This window comes from Vicia villosa, unplaced genomic scaffold (genome assembly GCF_029867415.1).
Source record: "Vicia villosa cultivar HV-30 ecotype Madison, WI unplaced genomic scaffold, Vvil1.0 ctg.002800F_1_1, whole genome shotgun sequence".
NCBI lineage: Eukaryota > Viridiplantae > Streptophyta > Magnoliopsida > Fabales > Fabaceae > Vicia > Vicia villosa.
In genome coordinates this window covers 225,144-248,430 of record NW_026706035.1, presented here as the reverse complement: position 1 = coordinate 248,430, position 23,287 = coordinate 225,144, and the positions used below count along the sequence as shown (strand labels likewise).

Sequence of the window (23,287 nt, the reverse complement as noted above, 5' to 3'; positions counted from 1 at the left end):
ATTGATACATAACTGAACACAACATAATGCTTTCAATTTGTTCATAAAACTGGTACAATTGATACACAGTTGAACACAACATAATGCTTTCAATTTGAAGATTAAACCTGGTACATAACTGGTTCATAAAACTGGTACACAATACTATTTCACTAACATAAAACCTAATCCTTAATAAAACAGGTTACAAACAAAATTATGATAATCATCAAGCTACAGCATTTTCCATATTTCATCATCTTCTTCAATTGACTCTGTATGTGATCAGTCTCTTTCTTTATTTCTTCAGTTGAGAATCTAATTTTGACAAACTCCTCTTGTATGTGTTCAATATTCTTTCCAAGCTTCTCCAACCTAACCATCATGATTTGCCCATTGTTTTCTTCAGATTCTTCGCAGAACCACTCGAAAAACCCACACCCGGGATGATCAGGCCCCTACATGTCACACATCCTCATGTTCAATTTCATAAATCTAATAAACCAACACTATAAACTAACACTCTGTGAAAAATAACGTACCTTAAAATGAGGACACCCCCAAAATTGTCTTCCAAAACTCTTAGTGGTCTTTGCCCTTCTTAGAATGGCCTTATCTCCACAATAGCAAACTTGTTTCCATGGCAGTTCCGACTTCGTACCAAGCTGAGAGATGAAACTTTCATGGCTGCCTTGTAACATAGTTGACGAAGAAGTGGACGATTTCATTGTTATGGATTTCTGGAAAACCCTAGCAGCCCGTAAATTATTCTCACGATGGTGTTTATTCAACAAACCCTAGCCCCCAAATTGATAAGAATTCGTTTTCCAGAAGTAACATTCCTTTTAATGAAGGAGAAGAAGATCCAGGTCATACGCCACGCTGGCAACTCTAAACGGACGTTTCAATGAAATAGACGGAAAGGATAAACCTGACACCATTTTAAAAGATAAGGGAGTTATGTGAACTTTTTAAAAATTGTGGGACCAAAATGGACCCCGAGTGAAAGTTAAGGGACGAAAAAGGGTATTTTGCCTATAAGAAAACCAATTGTTCTTGAAAAACCTGTTTTACCCTTCTTTTCAATTTGGACTGACACGTGGATGGTGTCTTCTACTTCCTTCCAATTATTCTACTTCCTTCCAATTACACACTTTCTGTTTCCTTCTTTTTCTTCCTTGCAGATTATCACTTTTTCAACCTTCACGTGTACCACTTTTCCTATTTTCCTCGAGAAGACAAACTTTCAAATGCCATCTTTTTCCATCATATCACTACTTATCACACCTACTCTACTTCATCTTCCCCTCTCTCTTCAATATCCCTCCCACAAACTTCTATTCTCCTCCCTCCGCTTCTTCTTCCTTCTCCATCTCCTTCATTGTTATTATTGAGTTTTAGAAAAGTTTGATTTTGATTTTAATTTGGTTTTTGTTGTTTCAGGTTTGGTGGTGTCGGTCCACGGGAAAGGGGGAAGTTTCGCCGACGGTGCGATTTCTGATGGCTCCATGTGCGGCGCCTCCATGTGGAAATGGACCCTGGGAAGCTGTTTACTATGTTTCATATTTTTTCCCTTCATGAATTTTTTTTATTTATTCAACATCTCTAACATTGTTTTAATGGTTTTTGTTTGGTTCTGAAACTACGAGTGTGACTTATCTAGGCATAAGGTGAGCATCTTCTTCTTCAGATCTAGGTTTTTTGTTGTTACTAAATGGTGATGAAGAGGTTTTGTTGTTCTCATTTTAATTTTCAACATTTTTGGGACTGTGGATTTCATAGGTGTGATATTTCTATTTTTTGTCATATCTTTGACTCTATCTTTGACTTTCTACTCAGATCTACGAAATTATGACGGTGGCTATGGCGTTTCCGACGATAGGTGGTTTGACAGTGGTTGACTATAGTAGCGGCAACACGTTTTTTTACGGTGGGTGTGGTGGTGGTTGGATTCCAAATGGTTTTTGTGTGACTCTTTTAGTTTAGGTTTTGTTATTAAGTTATTCTCCCTTAAACCCTAAGTTTAGTTTTTTATAAGAAAACAATGTTAATAACATATTCTCTTTATTTGATCTGTTTAGGTTTTGAACTTTTGGGAACCAACATTTACTTTTACGCAAGTCTTCAATGGTGAAGGTGATGACTATGAATGAAATGGTTGTTGTGTTTTCTCCCTATCTCAACTTCACATTTGTATTTTCTCCTTATCTCCACTTTGAATTTGTATTTTTTCAATTGTTTTGTTGATTGAGTCACTCATTCATTCTCATGGAATGTTCATATTTCACCGTCATTGAATGATGATAATCCAAGCTTCACCATAATTTTGGGGTATTCGAGAAATGGTGATATGTATAAAGCATGTGATGAATACAGGAAGAAAGGAAAAAAGGAAAGGCTAAAGCAAGTATGTATTTTTCTACTCACATTTTGAGCAGTTAATCTGGTATATTTGAATCTGTGTCAAAATTTTATAATTAGTGGTGTTTGCATTGCAATATTGACAGAATGTTCAGTTTCAGTTTTCCGATTTTAGGCATGTCTGAGCTTGCCCTCCATATGTTTGATGAAAAGCAGGAACGACACAGTGGTTGTCGTTGTTGCGTTTCATGGTCTGAGGTTTGAAAGACCCGGTTAGGATTGAGAGCAGCAGAGCACGGGCTGATACCGATATTCGAATTGCTAGAAGTTGGGAAAATTAGAGGTTGAATTAAAATCATATTCCAAACATGCAAAAGAAGGTGACACGTCGGTGGAATTAAAACCTGTTGCAGTGCGAGAAGGATCATTCAAACCAGAATAATACATGAGTCACACTACCATCGACGACAAGGAACGATAAGAAATTTTCTGCTGGATTCTTAAAGGTTAATAATATGCAACTCCTATAATAAATCAAATGACGGTTGATTGATCAAGGATTGTCTTATTAGTATTAGAACTATATTGACTCTGTTATTTAGTTACTGTGATTTGAATATTTTGCACCTTGCTACTCTATAATGTGTGAGTTTGCTATGTGCTGATGGGAGTTAGTTGTTGTTCTGCTACAGGTGTGTTCGAACTATTGCGCGTTGCTGCTGTTATTTCAAATCGCTTCAATTGTGTCGAATATCAAATGAGCAATCGGTTGTTTTGCAAACCAAAAGTGGTGAACGAGTGGTGAACAAAAAGATATTCACCTTCTGCTGCAGATTGCTTTCACTTTCACTTTCTAGCATGAATGTTCACCTTGAGATTGATATGTGTTATGACCCTTCATTCAATTTCTATTTTGAATATAAATTTTATTATCTAATATTGTTTATACTTCTCTGGTGATTGATGCACATAACAGAGTCGAAGAAACAGGGGTATGAGAAAATTAGTGAAAAAAAGGTTTCTACATCGATTGAAGTAAGTTAAATTGTTTATACTGTGTACTTTATCTAATTTGTGTTCTCTTTGTAGCCTTTCTTGGCAGGGAATTAGAGCAGGGACCAAGAAACAGGGGTATGAGAAAATTAGTGAAAAAAAGGTTTCTACATCGATTGAAGTAAGTTAAATTGTTATGTAGTTGTTTAAGTGCTTATATTATCCACTCATGTAATGCTGCCATTGACTTTTGATTATGTTGGACAGAAGCAATTTGTCAAAGCTGTAGTCTTTTGGATGACTTTCGTGTCTACAAGGTAGTAATCTCTCATTTCTAATAAAATTTTAATTGTATATTGTTTTTTTTATCAAATTTGAAAAATAGTGCCCTGTTAGTGTTGTGTGTGTGTTCAAGTTTGAAGGTAGACATTGAGCCCTTATATCATTTATTCTAAATAATGGCTTTAATACAACACTTTCAGGTACTGTTTTTGCACATCAAAATTTGAAGGTATCATAATGTCGATGCAGACACTAAAACACAAGTGTTCTTCATACATCCCTTTAGTTTAGTGTGGCTCTATACTAGAAGTGGTGTATGCACATTTTAATTTTAGGAGGTGATTCCTATATGTGATTATGTTTTTGTGTGATAACGATTCCCATTTTTTTTGTAGCAAAATGTAAAATAACGGAGCAGCTCACAAGGAAAGTTCATCACTAACATAATGGTTGAAGGTGAGATAATTTGAAGCTTTGTAGGTTGGTTAGAGTTGCAGAAGTTAGTTGCAAGGAGAAGTGTTATTGTCTTGGTTTGAATAGATTGTTTTGGATCTTTCCCAGCAGAAAGGTTTTACACTTACTGTTTTTTCTAATTGTTAGTCTGTTGATATTAACAAACTTCAATGGCCTGTAAATAAATATGTCCTGATGAATCTACTACTTTAGCTCTTCCGAAGTTACAATACAGTTCCTCGTATTTACAACTGGCATGTAAATTGTAGTTTCAATTAGTAGAGTAAAACCAAGATCAGTTAGTTACCATTATACATATACCACACCATGGTTCTGAAAATCATCGGTTGAATTAATTCCAACATGAACTCTGGTGAAAACATCAAGCATCTTCACGTAATATACACGACTGCATCACTTTTAGTAACTATTACCTTAATGTTATCAAGCATCCTAGAAGGTCTCATTTGTATCAGGCTTACTATTTCTCAACTAAAATTGAATGACCATGTTTGATATGCATGAGATGATAATTGATTTGGATCAAAATCTTTAAAGATGAGATACATAAATACTTTTGCAAAGCATCTCACCTTGTAGAAAAGTTGCTCAAACTTGTATATTCATAACATTTGAAATTGATGTAAATATATGTCTACTACTCGTGTTTCAGTTTTGAAAATAACGCACTCAACGGCCCAGAACTGAAAGGACTGGTTCCATATGACTTTGGATGCTAAGAAAAGTAGAAGAATTCTTTGAGTGGCCCAGAACTGAAAGGACTGGTACCATATGACTTTGTTGAAACTGTCGGTTTAGAAATTAGAGAACCGTTGAATCAATTATTCAGGTTCTATCATATGTAACTACATAATTATTCAGTTTTCAAAACAAGGAGTTATTCTAATTGATAATATTAAGCTAGAAATAAAGTATCCTCTTCTTGATTTGATTGAACATTGTTCTCATATACCTTATGTTTATCTATGATGGCACACTTACTCCAATTAACATTTCGAGGTAAGGATGTCCTAGCCAAGGCTAAATCAGGCACGGGAAAAATAGTAGCCTTTTTGGTAAGTCTCTTAAATTTCTGTTATTTTGTGCGAATTAGTAATTAGTGGCCTCTCTGATAATCATCACTAGCATTTTTCTTCTTATTTTGTCTTCTTTGAGCATCATTTAAAATAAGGTAAAGTGAACGTGTAAATACATGTACACTTTGATAAGGCAAATAGTCAAACAAATGAGAAGATTCTGAACTATTCCTACAACACTAAACTTCCTGATGCAGTGTATTAGGAATTTTTTTATACTGTTTTATAATCACTCGACTATATTTAAGGATTAAATACTATTTTAAAAATGACAATGAAAATCACCTTTTATTTTCTTAGGCTATGTTTTATTGAGGTGGAGTGAAGTTTGTACTGATCTGTACATATAAACTGCAGTTCACTTCCCAAATATTTGAAAAGAAGTTTGTACTGATCTGTACATATAAACTGCAGTTTACTAATTTTTTTATGCTTATTTTGTTTGATCACAGGGCATTGATTATTTGAAGTATGGTAATCGTTTCAATCCTCTTATGTTTCGTATACGGTGTTTGATTCCTCTGTATGTTCCCATGTATTACCATCATATGAATATCTAATATATTTAGACTTGGCTTATCATATTAGAAATGTATTTTCAGTCCTTTTCTTTATCAGTAGTCGGTTATGTTTACTTGATAAAAAAACTAATTAGGTGAGATCTCTTTTTTGGAAGTATGCCCAACTATTGGTGATGTAGCGGTTAAATCATTTAATAGTGTTGACACAAACTCCCATTTTATGAATGGAGCACTCATGGACTCAAATGTTTCATCATTTGGATTTTTGGGGCAGATTCCTATTGACTCGGATATTTAATCCATTTGATTTTTGGGGCATATTTCTAGAAACTTTAGTGTTCTAGATCTGACTGCTGATCTTCTTCAGAGTTCTGGTATGTTTTATTTCCAATTCGTAAAGAGTCATTGCTGCATCTGTTTCAGTTTGATTGCATACTTTTCTTCATTCATGAACGAGTGTGTTTAATGATGAGTAAATTGCAACTATTGAAAACAACATAAATAATAAGGCACAGTTTGCTTTAAGGCCAAAAAATCTCTTGAAACCTCTATTATTTTCCCATTGTATTGATACAAAACATGAAATTATTTTGGCCAAACACGTACTGATACTATTTGGTTATCTTGCTTGCAGATTGAACAGCACCCCTAAAATGAAGTGTCTGGAAATAGAAGTTTAGAAGTTTGACAGACTATGAAATTCCAACTCTTCGGTTAACGCGTGTATATGAATTCACTAACCATAATCTGCAATGAAGGGAAATTAAATTTGAAAGGGTTTATATGTACTTAAAGAATCAAGCAGTTCATTCACATACCAGTTGAGCCGCCTGCCACTGTGGAGGATAACCGACTTCCATCTTCATGGCCTTCTAAGAGTTGGAGGTAACATTACATCCATGTCTTAGAATTTGGTTTTAAGGGCCTAGCTCATGCCTATCAAACACACTTGTGAGGTGATACAAGATTACTGAAATTGTTTTACATTTTTAGTTTCACTTGAAAGTTACTGCTATACTATCTTCCATTGCAATTCAGGAAACAAGACTACAAGGGTTTTCAACACTACCGTCATGTAAACAAGTCGACACATTGATTGTCTTACAAATCACAATCTTTGTGTTCCAGGCCACCAGATTGTGCTTCCTTCTGCTAAGGTGGCTACTATAGTCCTGATAAGGTGAGTTTTTCAAATTTTGCATCCATCAAGCGTACACAATTAAGTGCTTTATATTTTTCTGATGACATATGTATATGACTTTTAACCTTCAGGCACTATGATTATGTTGATGAATTTTCATGAGGTACTTGAAGTTCAGGTTACAAAAAGTGAGATCAAATGATTTTCATGGAGACAGATGGAGGAATTGAAAACTTTAATCCAAGTGATTCCAATTTGGGCCGCTGGAATTCTTGGAGTGCATGTGATCTAATTGAACTTGATGGAAATCCCATTGTCGAGAGGTTTAATGGCTTACATTTTTTGTAAGCAGAAAATTTCAATTATTGTTTTATGGAAATTAGAAAAACAGTTATGTCAAATAAGTTGGTGGTTTTCAAGGTTTTGTTGCATCTGATTAGGTGATTAATCTAATTAATATTCATCTGAATCAATTAAAGTGGTGGAAACTAAAACAGAAAACCTTGGCTTCACACCTACGTCTCCTAGAGAAAACACATATGAGATGCTTGGTATGTCATGACATGATATCAGATAATTCCTTACTATATAATTAGTTAAACATGGATGATTAATTAGTTAAAAACTTAAGAACCATTTAGAATAATAATGAGAGCTCAGAGGATACCATGGAAGACAATGTACTTAATTAAAGGGATTTTTATATTCCAAGAAAGTGGTGGTTTAATGTGGCAAACCCATGAAGCTATGTGGATTGAGAATTGAGAATACTGTTAATTTAAAATAGTTATATTATTATTCATGATTTTCCTATTTTTTTTCTTTTAAATCATAAACTTATTTTATAAGCAAGACAAATTATTGAAACGAAATCGAAAAAATAAAAAAACATCTATCATTTTCTTAAATTTCTATATAATTAAATAATTTACTTTTGATTTTTTAATTTTCTCTTATATTTTGTCTTTCATTTTTCTTAGTTTCTTTTATTAAAATTTTATTAATATTAAATATTTCTGGTATCAATGGGCGTAACACACCAATACCTATGCGAACGCACGGGTAACACATCAGTATCGTGCGAACGTACGGATAACACACCAGTATCATACAAACGCACGGGTAACCATGACAAAGTTCACTCAACCACACGAGTTTAATATATGAAAAGTTAAAATATATATTATTGATGTAAAACAGTTTTAGTAAAAACAAATTTATTAATAATGTCAAAATATGTCCTTTCTTTATATTTAATAGAAAGACATATATTTAATTTAAATATGTCTTTCTCATATTTCAATATAATATATATATTACCATTGGATTAAAAATATAGTCCAAATTATATATATTACCATATATTTAACATTTTTTCAACTAATTCTGATTTTAGATATTCATTTCTCTAATTTATATTAACATTTTTTCAATATAATATATATATATATATATATATATATATATATATATATATATATATATATATATATATATATATATATATATATATATATATATTAACATATATTTCAACTAATTCTGATTTTAGATATTCATTTCTCTAATTTATTAAACTTTATAAACCATTCTATTATTACAACTCTATTAACCTTTTTTTTTAATCAATTTAATAGTTTTGTTTAAACAATATAACTTTTATATTTTAATTTCATATAAATTTTTTTCTTCGATTGTTTACTTAATACAATATGTATTTGATAAACCTGGTCCAACCCACACCAGAACCCGTGCAAACCCATAGGATTACATAATATGCGCCACATAATCTGTTAAGTACAAACTGAATCTTTCTTTCAGTTCTGCAGGCGCGATGTCATTATATTCCATCATAATTTTTTTAGCTTTTATTTTTTATTATATTTTTTATCTTTTATTATTCACATATTTTATATTAAAATTTTTTATTGATCTAAATGTTTTTACGGGTACCAGACATTTTTCTATACATTTAATTAATTTTTTTTACGGGTACCCGACATTTTTCTATGTATTCAATTGTTATTTTTTCACGGGTACCGGACACTTTTTTATACATTCAATTATTATTTTTTCACTGGTACCAGACATATTTTTATACATTCAATTATTATTTTTTAACGGGTACTAGACATTTTTCTATTAAAAAATATACATCTGAAACAAATGCGCGTCCCATACCACAACTCGTGCGGACGCACGGGTTTGTTACTAGTTTTATATTATAATAAAAGTTCTCGATGTAGTAGAGTAAAACATATGGCAAAAATTAAAAATGAATTCATTGACTTTTCACAATAAAAAATTTCAACCGTGATAAAAAATACGCTGGATTATATTTTACTACGGTTTGAAGTTTCAACCGTAATGAAAAAAGTAGGCTGATTACATATCATATATCAAAGTTGGAAGTTTCCTATTGAGGTAAAATGTAGTGTGCTATTTATAGACCTTAATTCATGATAAAAATAGTCCACTTAGTACCACACTTTATCATAGGCGTGATGAAATCTTCCGTCTCCGTAGTGATATAGTATTTTTTATACTAGTGAAATGAATATATATCTAAAGATTGGTGCACTACGTAAATGATATTAACACCGTGAACTTCTCTAGCTATTTTATTTTTAAAAGGAAATATTAATTGTAGGTCTAAAGAAATCACCTTATAATAAATGAAAGCTTGTGTTACACATTAAAATTTGGGGACAATTTCTCTACCATCACTAAAAGTTAGGTAGTGTACCTTCAACCAATCAGAAGATCCCATTTAATTTTAACATATTTAATTAATTATAAAATAATACAATTATTTGTTATTTTCAAAACATTTTACACTGAATGTAACTTTACCCAACTTTTTGAGTTTGGTAGATAAGAATTCACCTTAAATTAATTTTCTTACACTACCTACTATAATTAATGCGATATATAGCAAACCAAACTTATATAATTCAGAAGTACATAATTTGCATCACACAAAAATAATATAATAGGACCTGATCATCAAGACATGGACCGACACATTTATTCCATACAACGAATGCATCAAGAAAAGCAAACATGCATGCATGCTTATATACACCCTCCGGTCACTATTATAAGCAAAAAAAATGGTCTAATTCTTGGTCACTATTATAAGCAAAAATCAATTATTACTAAATCATTTAATGCTGTAATTCCTAAGATACCCCTATATTTCATTTTCCAATACTTCATTAAATTTAATAAAGAGGATATTATAGTAAATTTAATCAATGTTTTCTCCAAAATCTAAAAAGTTAACTACACTTAATTGAATTTCTTAATAATCGTGAAAACCATTTTTTTTGCTTATAAATGTGACCGGAGGGTGTATCTTACATGCATGCCATTACAAACATCACACTAATTATAACGATGCAATATAAATAAAAGCAAACATGCATGCATGCTTATATATCTTACATGCATGCCATTACAAACATCACACTAATTATAAAGATGCAATATAAATAAAATGCATTGATGACTTATAGAGCAACCTTCTCTCCCTTGATAAGATGAGCATCAATATCTCTAGTGCATTTGCTTATTTTATCACCATCTGTTTTCATGTCAAGGGCAATTAATGGTTAATGTTTGGTGGATACCTCATAGACCTCTTATACATGTTTTTTTAATGATTGGTACACCCTCCGGTCACATTTATAAGCAAAAAAAATGGTTTTCACGATTATTAAGAAATTCAATTAAGTGTAGTTAACTTTTTAGATTTTGGAGAAAACATTGATTAAATTTACTATAATATCCTCTTTATTAAATTTAATGAAGTATTGGAAAATGAAATATAGGGGTATCTTAGGAATTACAGCATTAAATGATTTAGTAATAATTGATTTTTGCTTATAATAGTGACCAAGAATTAGACCATTTTTTTTGCTTATAATAGTGACCGGAGGGTGTATAAAATAAAATATGAGTGGATGTCAAATAAATGTGGATAAATTAAGAGACGGACATGTTAACAGAAAATCTTAAATATTTGATAGGTTTTAATAGTTTTATAAATGTGGATAAATTAAGAGATAGACATGTGTTAATCGAAAATCTTAAATATTTGTTAGATTTTAATAGTATTTTGTTCGGTAAATTTGCGTGTTTTTTCTTTTCATATTTTTTTAAATTTATTTGATTTTAATCTTCAGAGTTAAAATTCACTGTAAAATTAGAAGGAAAATTCATGGAAATCTGCAGATTTTTTATATTTAACTTTAAGAACTAAAATTAAATAATATTTAATATTTAAAAAATTAATTTTAAAAAAATACAGACAAAAAATAAAAATGATTAAATATGTTTTTAATCGCTATAAAATTATAGAAAATGAATTTTAATCCCTATTAAAAATATTTACTTTTAGTCCCTATAAAATTATTTTTGCACTCAGTTTTAGTTCCTGTAGAAGGACCAAAAATGAGTGCAAAAGTAATTTTATAGGGAATAAAAATCAATATGTTTTTTATAGGGACTAAAAGTCAAAATTGAAATATTTATAGAGATCAAAAACATATTTAACTCAAATAAAAAATATGCTAATTTAGAGGGACTTAATTTATATAAGTGTAAACTATATATTAAAACCTATTTAGTATGAGTTATTTCATTTATAAAAGGTTAAATTTCTTTTTATTAAAACAATGTGACATTTTAAGTTCACACTTACAGTATATTACAACAATCTCCTTTTTGAACGTGAGTTTATTTATTTATATACTCCTCATAAGCAGATCTCATTTTTTAAGAAATCTGAAGTTTCTAACTAACACTTATATGACAAACAAATATATTATGACTTAATACCAATAACTAAATACATTTTTAAGGAATATAAAATAATAGTAGTTTCACCCAAGGTTTTAAAAAAATCGTTGACATTTCATGGTTTTAATGTTGATTAGGACTGTGAAATGCCGTCGAAACATCGTTACCGGTATAATTCGGTTTGAGGGTTAGTTCTGACATCAAGTGGTTCCAACCCCTTCTCAATCGTAGTTATGGGGAATCGAACAGTGGTCCTACCTATCAAATTCAGTTTCGATCACCACTGAACAAAGATCGGTTATATAAGTTTTCATTTTATTAGACAAATTTTATACTTCCGTTGTTATGGCTATCTCTATTCAAATTTATGTATAGAATTCATCGATGTATGTTCATTAATTCATCAAGCATATTTTTTACTTGAAGTATAATTATAATTTAAAAATAAATCAAATGTGGATTTGGTTATCAGAAACACAATTAATTACCTATGACATATGTCCAGTGTTTAACTGTATCAGTGTCATGCCAGTCTTCACCTTCATGCAGCTTGGTATGATGAATTCTTTCACAATGGACTTGCACTTCGTGAAGTTCTGATGCAAAGAGTTTGTAAAACCTTTCAGCGGGGGTTTTGATCCCAAGTTCAGTAATAAGCTTACCAGCTAGCACCATTTTTGACAAGAAACAGAAAATATAATAATGGAAGAAAGAAAAGAGATGCTATGATATGAGAAAAATGTATGCAACCTCATGCCTTAAATAGAAATTTCATAACACTATACAACAACAGATGGACCAAACAAATTAAATTATACGGCCCACTACTTTATACTACTACTCTCCAACCACATGATGTAAGTATTTAGTGAATTTTTCTATTAAATTATTTAATAGTTAAACTCACATTTTTTTTGGATGGGTAGACAATCTCACCTGTATTAGTTGAGCTAAATAGATGTAATTAACTTATTTATGGTTCAAATTGTAGTGGCAACATTTATTAAAATAAAAATTAAGATAAAATAAATTTTTAGAGATAAAGCAACATTTTCTTTGTTTTTGAAAAAGCAAGATAATTATTCACTTTCAAAAATTTGTTGAATAAATAAATGTAACACAATTTTTTTAAAATAAAATACTAACTTAACTGTTTTGTTTTTTTTGTTGAAAAAGAATTACAAGTGTAAGAAGTTTAGGGAAGTTTCCAAGTATAAAAAGGCGCCTCATTTGACCCCCTGAATTGCGCCAACCAAAGATATCAGAGCCATGTTTTGAATGAAAGGGTCGACTTACTTGTATCGATATTTTCTACTGGGTAGGAGGTGGCCCGTTGAGATAACGGTCATACTAGTTTTTGCGCCCCAAAATTTACCCTCTCATTTTAACCATAATGAGGGTTAAGTCTTACTCATTTGCATATCTCAATAGGTCATGGTTAATGCATTCGTACATAGCATTGGACTTCTAATTGACAAGAGATCAAGATCTTGTAGGTTGAGCCTCCCCCCCTCAAGGGGGATGATATCATATTCAAGTTGAGACAAGAATCGACCTCCCATCATCATGGGTGCTTCTTCAAGTCCTGAGGCCCTCATTCAATTCACAGAGCCCTCAAGTTAACTGGGAGAGTAGGGTTTTCATGGATTCCCTATTTGGTCAAAGACAACTTGTGGTTGACTTTTTGAGCAAAACATGATTCTACTGCTTAAAATATGGTCCAAGGTATCCATGTATGCATCATTGATCCTCTCAAGATATCTCAAGGCTTCTCATATGTTAGTTAATGGTGATTTGACCCAATGAGGGAAAAGTCAACAGGCAGTCCAAGGCAAAAGTTAACTGTAGAGATTTTTGATCAACTTAGATCTTTTCAAGTCATTATATATGAAAACATGAGATTTGATCAAGGTTAATCAAAAGAAATCATGAAAAGTATCAAAATTGCCAAATTAGGGTTTCATGAATTTTTGTAAGTATGAAGTATGCATGGTCATATGCATATCTCACTCATCCATGATCAAAATTGTGCAAACAAAGGCCTGATTTGAAGATCTTGGATCACACTACATGTTTGTAATAGGATTGAAGTCAAAAGCGTCCCTTAATTGAGAGATATTGAATGATCGGGTTGATGATTCAAGGTTGTTAAAATTCAAAAACACATAGAAATTTTTCTAAGTGTTTGAACATTTCCACATGCATGACTTTCATGAGCAATGATGATCAACTCAAGCCCTCATTTTCCACACTTAGGGTCTGATTCTCTAGAGAACACTTGCTACTACATTAGGGGTGAAGAAATTAATCCAAGAGAGCCCTTGAGATGGAAGATATTGAATTCCAAAGTCATGAAATCATACTATTTGAATTGGCAAAATGATTGAAAATTTCACAAAGTGTTTAAGCTTATCAAGAGGCTGACTTTGAGCTTGATTATCTTGATGATCCAAACATCAAATCAAGTTGTGATCAACACCAAAGTTGTGTATTCTTCTCTTGTCTTTCATTTGACACAAAGATTTCCTCATTTGGTGGCTACTACAAAAAGTTATGCTCATGTTAAGAGGTCCAAAAAAACACGGGCCCATTTTGTGTGCATTGGAAAATTGTTCAATTTTTCACTAAGTCCTTCAAATGGTCAAGCGACTGACTTTAAGGCTAGAATAAGGGATGTTCTAGGGTTCCATTCAAGTTGCATGTGCATTTTCCCTCAATCTATCATGTGGTATCAATGTCCAGGTATTTCCTGTTGTGTGCATTAAGATATTGTTAGAACCATGGTTTTAGGGTTGGCAACAATTTTGCTAAAACATGATTCTTGACAGATGCTGAGCAAGATGTCGTAACATCTTGATTATACTAATAGAGCAGAGTTTGAGCTTTTATTGAAGACAGGTATTCTAACAGATGTCATGACATTCTGTACAACAATATCAGTACAAACTATTTTAAATCTTGACAGATTTGTTTTGATTTTTTGATATTTCTTTCAGATATATCTCAATAATATTTATTGGACAAAAAGATTTAATTTGGAACTATAGAATCAAATCTCCAATAGAATTAAAGTTTCTAAAATTGGATGATTGGACAATTTAGGAAACTTGAAGATTTGTTCCAAGATTAAAAAATATTTCTCTGCAGATTTGTTACAGTTATCAGCGTGTGTATCAAGTAATAATTGGGAAAAGGTTTCGAAACCCATAAACTACTGAAGACTATTTAAATAGAACCCTAACCTAATGTTTTCAGAACTTTCACGATTGAAAAATTAGGGGAAGTCTTGGATCTGAAGTTTTCAGAGTCTCTTGTGTGTGTTGTAACACCCTTCTAACCCACACGTATTTTCGCAATAAATTAAAGAAAAACAAAACAATTTAAAATCCACAGAAGGGCATCACATCTTCATAGAACATCATATAACAATTAATCCTGCTCCGTAACACGGATTGCAAAAACACTTGAAAACATAAGTAGCATCTTTGGCATTTCCAATCAAGCTATTTCAAACTTCGCAGCGGAATAAATGAGTCTCAAAACTTCTTTATAAAATATTTCAAATACCATGAAAGGTAGTTCAAACTTCAACAAAATGATCATACTTCATGTTATAAATTCATGGTTTGAAAACAAGATAGAAGTCATGAAAGTAATACAGAATCTCATAATAACAAAGGAACACAAGATTCACAATCAATTGATCTCAACCTCGATGTTACATATCATAGCAAGACTCCCTTTATTCTATGTAAAGCAAATAAACACACTCAGGAGCTATCCTCTAAGCCTTGTGCGCTAATCTCGATCACCTGCAAGTTACCCACGTTTAGAGGCAACATTTCCAAGCAGAAAGGGTGAGTAAATCATAATTATTATAAAAGAAATAAGGAATAGATATAGTAGTTATATCAAGGAAACAACAACAACACAACATCTTGTACTGCATTCTATAACATAACAACAATCACTAGTTTTCACGTCCAAACATCAAAATCCAAGAATCAATCAAATACATCACTTAAAACATAAAAAACATTATACTCCAAGAATCAATCAAAGACATCACTTAAAACATACAAAACATCATACTCCAAGAATCAATCAAAGACATTACTTAATCCATGTATTGTGCAATACCACAAATAATAAAATGCAACTTCATAAGACTCATGCATGTGGTACTAATACTTTGCTGATGACTTAGTCCTCGTTATCTTCAAATATCTCCACCAATAGGATCAATCCCCCTTGGAACCAGAGCATATCATAAGTTGCACTCAATCCACACTATGGGATTGAGGCCATCACTGGACTAAAGCATCCTAACATCACTGGATAAATATCCTGCAAACTTCACTAGAAAAAGTCCTACAAATGCTATGAATTCATGATGCACAACACAATATAAAATACAACCACGACTATTAAAATGCATCATCATTCATCATATTCATCATACTTCATCATATTCTACATATCACACACATCGCCATAACACCATCAATTCATCATAGAATGTAAGTCAAGTCACGTCAAGACATAATTAAATCAATTCATAAAAGGAAAGCATTACCTATTGTTATATCACCACATGGTCTCATCATCTCTTCATAAGAAAAACACACATCATCATCACAATAAAATCATATCATCATAAGGAAAACACACATCAAGTTATATCATAACATGGTTACGTCAATTCATATCAAAGAGCATACTTATTGTGTTATCACTACATAGTATCATTATCTAATCATAATAAAAGCACTAGAAAACTATATCCTATGAATCATTTTATTCTACTAGGGTATAGTTCATTGCGTTAGCTTTCCAACGCTATGAACGAGGCATCAACCGGAGTCCGAAAACTCAAGTTATGGCCTTAGAAAAATCTGTCAAATATGGATAACATTCTGGACATTTTAGGTCGACCTGCCTGTTACAAATAAGCTGTTAATGGAAAGAAAATTGGGACATCGGAGAAAGATATCTTGGCCGCTGCATATGTTTTTTTTGCTCAGTATGAAGGTACACCATTCAATCTTGAGTATGCATGGCGTTTGTTAAAGGATGAACCTAAATGGACGGGAGCATCGACCCAAAATTCTTCAAAAAGAAAAAAGAATTACAACTTCTCATTTAATCACTACCCAATTAACTTTCTACCTAAGACTCACCTAGCAATCCTCAACTCCCCATCAATCACAGTCAGTGATCGGATACTTCTACACACTTAGAATACAATAGGAAGACATGCTTCCAACAAATACCTAGCCAAGACTGTTGACTAAGAACAATACTTAGAGTTACTTAAAATCTTCCTCCAAGAATAATAATTACCTCTATGTTTCACAGCTTAAGAGAGATAACAGAACCTTACAACTCAAGGAACAAACACTCCAACTCACATGTCGAGTGGATCACAAACAACCGACCCTTATAGAGAGTGGTACAAACAATAAATCCATAGTATTTCTCCATCTTGGACCCGTATTTTTTCTAGGTTACAATGCTTATATTTATAACCTTTTCCCAATTGGATTTGGCTACAATCACAACGTATCTGTTGCTACGAATTTGTAGAAGATTCTGCATAAAAATAGGTCTTCAATCAAAATCTTCCTAAATTATCTCCATAATTAGAAAGTGAATATCTTCCGTTATTCAGGCTTAAAACTGTCAGTCCTACTTTTATTCTGACTTGAATCTGTCAGTCCTACTAATCTGCACTACAAAGATCAGCACAATATTCCTAGAATATTTTGTATCTGTTTGGATCTTGACCTAATTCAACAGTCCAGTCCATATCCACAATGGCATAGGACATCTCGTCCTACATGTTTCTCCATATGATGAAACATTCATCTCAACATGTTAGCTTCACAAAGTAAGTCTTCTTGCCTAACTTGTTCTTCTTAGCAAGTAGTTACATCCTATTTAACATAATGTTTTCATATTTATTTTACTAAAGTTAATGCCAATCCTAAAACTAGAGAACTATTAGAGACATATCTATATTATAAAATACAAAGACAGTTGAAGGAGTGGCACAACTGAGGAATTGTTGGCCATTCTACAAGGAATTGAACCAAAGCAAGAAATTGATGACAACTTTCTGTGACTGCGGGATGATAGAGGATACTTAGTTAAATCAAGCTATCATAAGTTGTCTGAAGTATTATATGCAATGCAAGTCCATTGGTGGTTAAGGATGTACAATGTGAGTTAGTATTTTGTAGAAAACAAAAGTACCATGTAAGATTCAACTGTTTGGTTGGAGGCTATTCCTCAACAGATTGTCCATAAGAATAGAATTTCAAAGGCGAGGAGTTGTCAGTGGAAACCATAATCAAGTATGTCCTTTATGTTTCGAGAATGAAGAAACAATTACTCATTTGTTCTTGAATTGTCCGTTTTCTCTCTAGATGTGAAAGGGCGTGCATGCTTGGATTGGTATTGAGTTGGAGGGTGCGGAGGGCTCTATTGCATAACATTGCCAGAACTTTTGAAAAAAAATTTAAAGAAAGAATAAAAGGTAATATAAGAGGGTTGTTATGGTTGTCATCGTGTTTGAAAATTTGGCTTAGAAGGAATGATATTTTTTGGAAATTTCTTTATAGACCTCCCATGTTTCTTGGCCACCCGCGGTGAAATCTCCGAAATGCCCCTATATTTCTGAAATGCATCTCCGAAGTTAAAAAAAGAGTGATTTCGGAAATGCATCTCCGAGAAAGCCTTTTTTTACTTAAAAAAATTATTTCAAAAATACATTTCCGAAAACAACACTTCGGAGATGCATTTCCGAAAAAATGCGCGTTTTGCTGTTTAAACAAAACAGCCTCCCCCATTTCCATTTTACCCTAAAACTCAAAAAGTTTCAAAAATCTTCCCATTTCTGGTTCCAACTACACGAACTTGACTCTCCAAAGTTGCTCTACAACCTTCAAAGACCACTCAAAGGCTAAGTTTCAAAGCTTCCAATTTGTAAGTTTTACATCCTTCAACTATAAGATTGAAATGCTTAGTAGGGTTGTTAGAAATTAGTAAAATGTTATAGGGTTTAGTTATTATATGTCATTGAGGTTGTTTAGAGAGTAAAATTTTGATTTTGGAGCACTTAGGGCAAGATGTAAAGGTTCTGCAAAAATGGTGTTCGCAGGGGGGTTTCGGAAGTGCATTTCCGAAAACACCTCCTTGACCAGTTTCGGAAATGTACTCCGAAATTAACCCAATTTTTTTTATTTTCTTGATTGTTTCACATTCTTATGGATTTCAATTTTTTCAGGAAAATGGCAGGCAACCCCGCACGACTTAGGCAGGGCAGAGAGACCCAGACAACGTCGGCTAGATGCGAGCGGGCGACACAGCTGGCATCGACCCAGGGACAGGGTAGATCACAAGTACCCGTCCCGATGGATAAGCCTGGTTCCTCATCTGGATCGAGGAGTCGGCTGGCTCGGGTGTCTTCTTCCCATCAGGAGGTACGAGAGGATGTGGAGGAGGTGATACCTGATGTTGACCCTCCACACGGGGAGGAGGAGGAACAGGTCTACCCGGGAGGGCCTAGGGACACTTCCTTGCTTATTTACTACCACGAGCACGTCGCTCGGCGTGTCTGAGAGGGACAGGTATTTTTTTTAATTACACTTTATAATTTAACCGTTTTTTATTTAGGTTTTTTAATTACACTTTAGAATTTAACCGTTTTTTATTTAGGTTTTTTTAATTACACTTTATAATTTAACTGTTTTTTAACCAACAATCTTTTTTTTGTTTTGTTTTTGTGGTAACAAGATAGGCCGACGATAAAATCCGTGAACCACGCGCGGAAGATTTTTTATCTGTTTAAACCAGATGACCAGTGGTTTAATGATGTGGTAGCTGGTTCCGGGCTCGGCGGGTTGTGCAGGAGGGTGACAGCAACAAAGTCTGAGCAGGAGGGTGACGAGCTATTTACAGAGTATCACCGTGCCTGCGCTCTGAGGTGCTGGTTCATGTTCTTGGTAGGCCCTGCACTCTTTGTGGACAAGAGTGCAACCTACATTGACATGACATATCTCCTTACTTTATCGACCTAAGTACCATTAACCAGTGGAACTGGGGGGAAGCTATTCTGGTATACCTATACTAGAAGCTAAATGAAGCCTCCAACTGAAGGACCAGACAGTTGACTGGATCTTGCACACTCCTGAAGGTACATTTCTTTTTAATTATTTCACATTTATTTATGGTTCGTATTTATTTTTAACATATTATCGTATTTGTGTTTCAGAGCTGGATCATCTCCTACTTCCCCCGCATCAACGGCTTTGCCATTGATCCTGCGTACAATGACGCAATGCCCAGGGCCACCCGATACGTTCTCCAAAGGGGGAACAACGCAGTGGGACCATATCGCGGGTACCTGGACCGCACTGCTCACGATGACATCCGTTGGATGCCATTCACCGACTACACTGTTGTTGTTGCATTCGACTTCATCGCGTTATACTCAGGATGATTGGCATGCAAGGCCAACACCATGGTGAGGGATCTGCTGGAGCGGTGCATGAGGCAGTTTGGACGTGTGCAGATGATACTGAGGTCACCGTTTAAGGCTGCTCCCGACACAGTTACCCGAGTGGAGCTCACTACTATATCTGAGACTGGGCGAATCATTTGGTCCAGGAGGAGTATCAACGTATGGAGGCCACCCAGGAATGGCACTGTGTAGAAGGATACGTGACATGGTTCTATCGGGTGTCACATCCTCTGATAACACCCGACGCTCCCAGAGCTCCTAGGCCAGCATATGAGGAGATCTTGGAGAACCAGCAGACTGAGGATGACCATGCCACTGATCTCCTACCGATATGCCAGCGGATAGAGATGCTTGAGCGGGATGCTTGGACCGAGGTATCATCGCGCACGGCAGTCTAGAGGCGGTTGCCATCGTGGAGAGGATGGCCGATGACGCGGGCGGTGCGGCGGCATATACCAAGCAGAGGAGGTCCCAGGGAGTTAGGGTTAGACATACCCAATAGCTGTTGCCTATTTATTTTTTAGTCTTGACTTTTTTGTATTCGGGTTGTATTACTTTGACATTTCCGTACACTGTTTTATATATATATATATATATATATATATATATATATATATATATATATATATATATATATATATAGGGCATATCATATGAGAATGTAAGAATGAATCTGAACCATTGAATTTTAAAATAAATGGTGGAGATTATGGGGAATCTTTTTTTTCTCTCTCCTACATCATTTATTTCAAAATGTAGGAAAGAGAAAAAAAAAATTCACCCATAATCTCCACCATTTATTTTATAATTCAATGGCTCAGATTCATTCTCACATTCTCATATAAATATGAGTATTTTATTCCAATTTGCGTGTTATATTTAGTTTATATCAAGCACTGTTTACATTAAGCATTCTCGTTTGCATTGCCGTTTAATATAGAATACGGGACTAAACATTGTTTAGAAAAAAAAATAGGTTTCTGCATATTTCGGAGATGCATTTCCGAAATACCAAAAAATGTGAAATTGGTGTTTTCGGAGATGCATCTCCGGAAACACCCCCAATTGATGTTTTTGGAAATACATCTCCGAATTCTGGAAAAATTTTGAAAAAAAAAAAAACTTCGAAGATACATCTCCGAAGCAGAGGTATTTTTAAATTTTCGCTGAAGGTTCTCCTCATACGGGTCACAAAGAAATTTCCTATTTTTTTTAAAAGTATAATCAATCGTGTTTGTTAATTTGGCTTAGAAGGAATAATATTTTTTTTAAAGGTAAAACACTGTTTTAAAAACCGGACCGGACCGGCCGGTCGGACCGGTCGAACCGGGAACCGGCCAGATAACCGGTCTGGTTCAATAGTCGGATCGGGTATGCCATTAAACCGGTGGGAACCGGTGAAAACCGGAAAAATCGGGAAAACCGGGTAAACCGGAAAACCGGCGGTTTAATTGCTTTTTTTTTGTTTTTTTTTTAAACTTTTTTTAACATTTCTTTTAAACTTTTTTTTTTAACTTTATTTTAATATATTTAGTAGTGTATTACTTAAATAGCATTCTCACATAGTTTTTTAGTGACAAATTAAAAACTTTATTGTCTATTTGTTATCTTTCTATTAAATTTTCTTAAATAGCATAAACATATTGAATTTTATTTGATTTTCTTTTTAGGAGGATCCTATTTTTAATTAAATTTGGTACACATTGGAGTTATTTTGTTATAAATTATTCAATTAGATTATGTTGTAATTAGACTTTGTTTAGATTATGTTGTAATTAGACTTTGTTTGCAATTAGACTTTGTAATTTTTTACTATTTTGTTATGTGTGATACATTTGTTTAAAATTTGAATTTAAGTTATGAAATTGTGAATTTATGATATGATATTTTTAAAAAATTTAAAAGCTAGTTATATTTTTTTAGAGACTGAATCATCCGGTTCGACCGGTTTTATACCTATATAATGACAGGTCTATTCAACCGAGTTATCCGGTTTAATCCGGTTTGGTCGTGCGGTTCGACCAGTGACCCAGTTGTTCGATCGATAAACCAGTGACCCAGCACCTTCATCGGTTCGATGACCGGTCCGGTTTTTAAAACACTGAGGTAAAGGGAAGGGACTGGAAATGCCTTAGAAAATAGTAGTACTAAATTATTTGGGAGTGGTTTATTTCGAGATTTAGTGGGAATGGAGAATGTATTTTGGCGGATTAAATTACTAATCTGGTGACTTGTAAGTAGAGCTGTCAAAATGGGCTAGCCCATATGGGCCGGTCCGCCAGGCCTGAAAAATCATAGGGCTTGGGCCTTAAAGTTAGAGTCCATATTTTTCAGGATCTTTTTAGCCACGCCCTGAAAAGCCCGTTACCCATTAGGACTAACTCATATGGATCGTGGGTAGCCCATCAGACCCGCATAATTATAATATTTTAAAATATATATTAATATTTATATTATCTTACTCCAAATAGTATATTGATTTTTCTCACTTCACTAAATTTTATCTCTATTTTATTCAATATTTGTCCTTTAAATATTATACATTAATATAATCAACATTTTTTCATCATATTATATTAGTTTTTCTCTTATAATAAATATTCAAGTATTATTTTATACAACTTAGACATATATTGTATTTAGAAACACATTATAGTATTTATAAGAGATAATATAGTACTTAAAAATATATTATGTTTAAAATAACATAATTTTTAATTTTATTTATAATAAATATTATAGAGTTTTTATTTTAATTTTTTTAAATAAAAAAGCCCATTTAGGATCGGGTAGCCCGAAGCTCATTTAAGGCCGGACTCGGGTAGTAAATCTCGAGTCCATATTATACAGGGTCTTTTTGGGCCAATTCTGAAAAGTCCAGGGCCTGATAGAGCCGGCCTGTTTAGGGTCGGGTAACCCATATTGACAGCTCTACTTGTAAGCATAAAAAAATAATTATTTCTAATTGTTTTTGGTTTGAGTACTCTCTACTCATTAATATACAATTTTTCCTAAAAAGATATAGATGGATGTGTCATAAATGATTATATATTTAAAGGGTGGATATAGAATCATAGATGAATATACATTTATTCCATCGATATATAGGTAATAAGTAATCATCTTAGGAAGA

The 23,287-nt window shown here is 33.2% G+C and overlaps 1 protein-coding gene and 2 long non-coding RNA genes across 3 annotated transcripts; 2 read left to right on the top strand and 1 right to left on the bottom strand.

The window, feature by feature from the left end:
* The first annotated feature begins 1,010 nt into the window (after nucleotides 1–1,010).
* On the top strand, nucleotides 1,011–2,379 carry LOC131639832 (uncharacterized). Its single transcript, XR_009295073.1, has 3 exons — nucleotides 1,011–1,649; nucleotides 1,819–1,909; nucleotides 2,061–2,379. It is a non-coding gene; the product is annotated as an uncharacterized LOC131639832 (long non-coding RNA).
* A 3,537-nt stretch (nucleotides 2,380–5,916) lies between these two features.
* On the top strand, nucleotides 5,917–7,201 carry LOC131639836 (uncharacterized). Its single transcript, XR_009295074.1, has 4 exons — nucleotides 5,917–6,060; nucleotides 6,321–6,642; nucleotides 6,725–6,866; nucleotides 6,959–7,201. It is a non-coding gene; the product is annotated as an uncharacterized LOC131639836 (long non-coding RNA).
* A 2,992-nt stretch (nucleotides 7,202–10,193) lies between these two features.
* On the bottom strand, nucleotides 10,194–12,362 carry LOC131639829 (uncharacterized). Its single transcript, XM_058910276.1, has 2 exons — nucleotides 12,119–12,362; nucleotides 10,194–10,413 (listed from the first exon to the last, which is right to left on the bottom strand). The coding sequence occupies exons 1-2, from the start codon at nucleotides 12,303–12,305 to the stop codon at nucleotides 10,340–10,342; spliced, it is 261 nt and encodes an 86-aa protein (XP_058766259.1). The 5' UTR covers nucleotides 12,306–12,362; the 3' UTR covers nucleotides 10,194–10,339.
* Nucleotides 12,363–23,287: the final 10,925 nt, after the last annotated feature.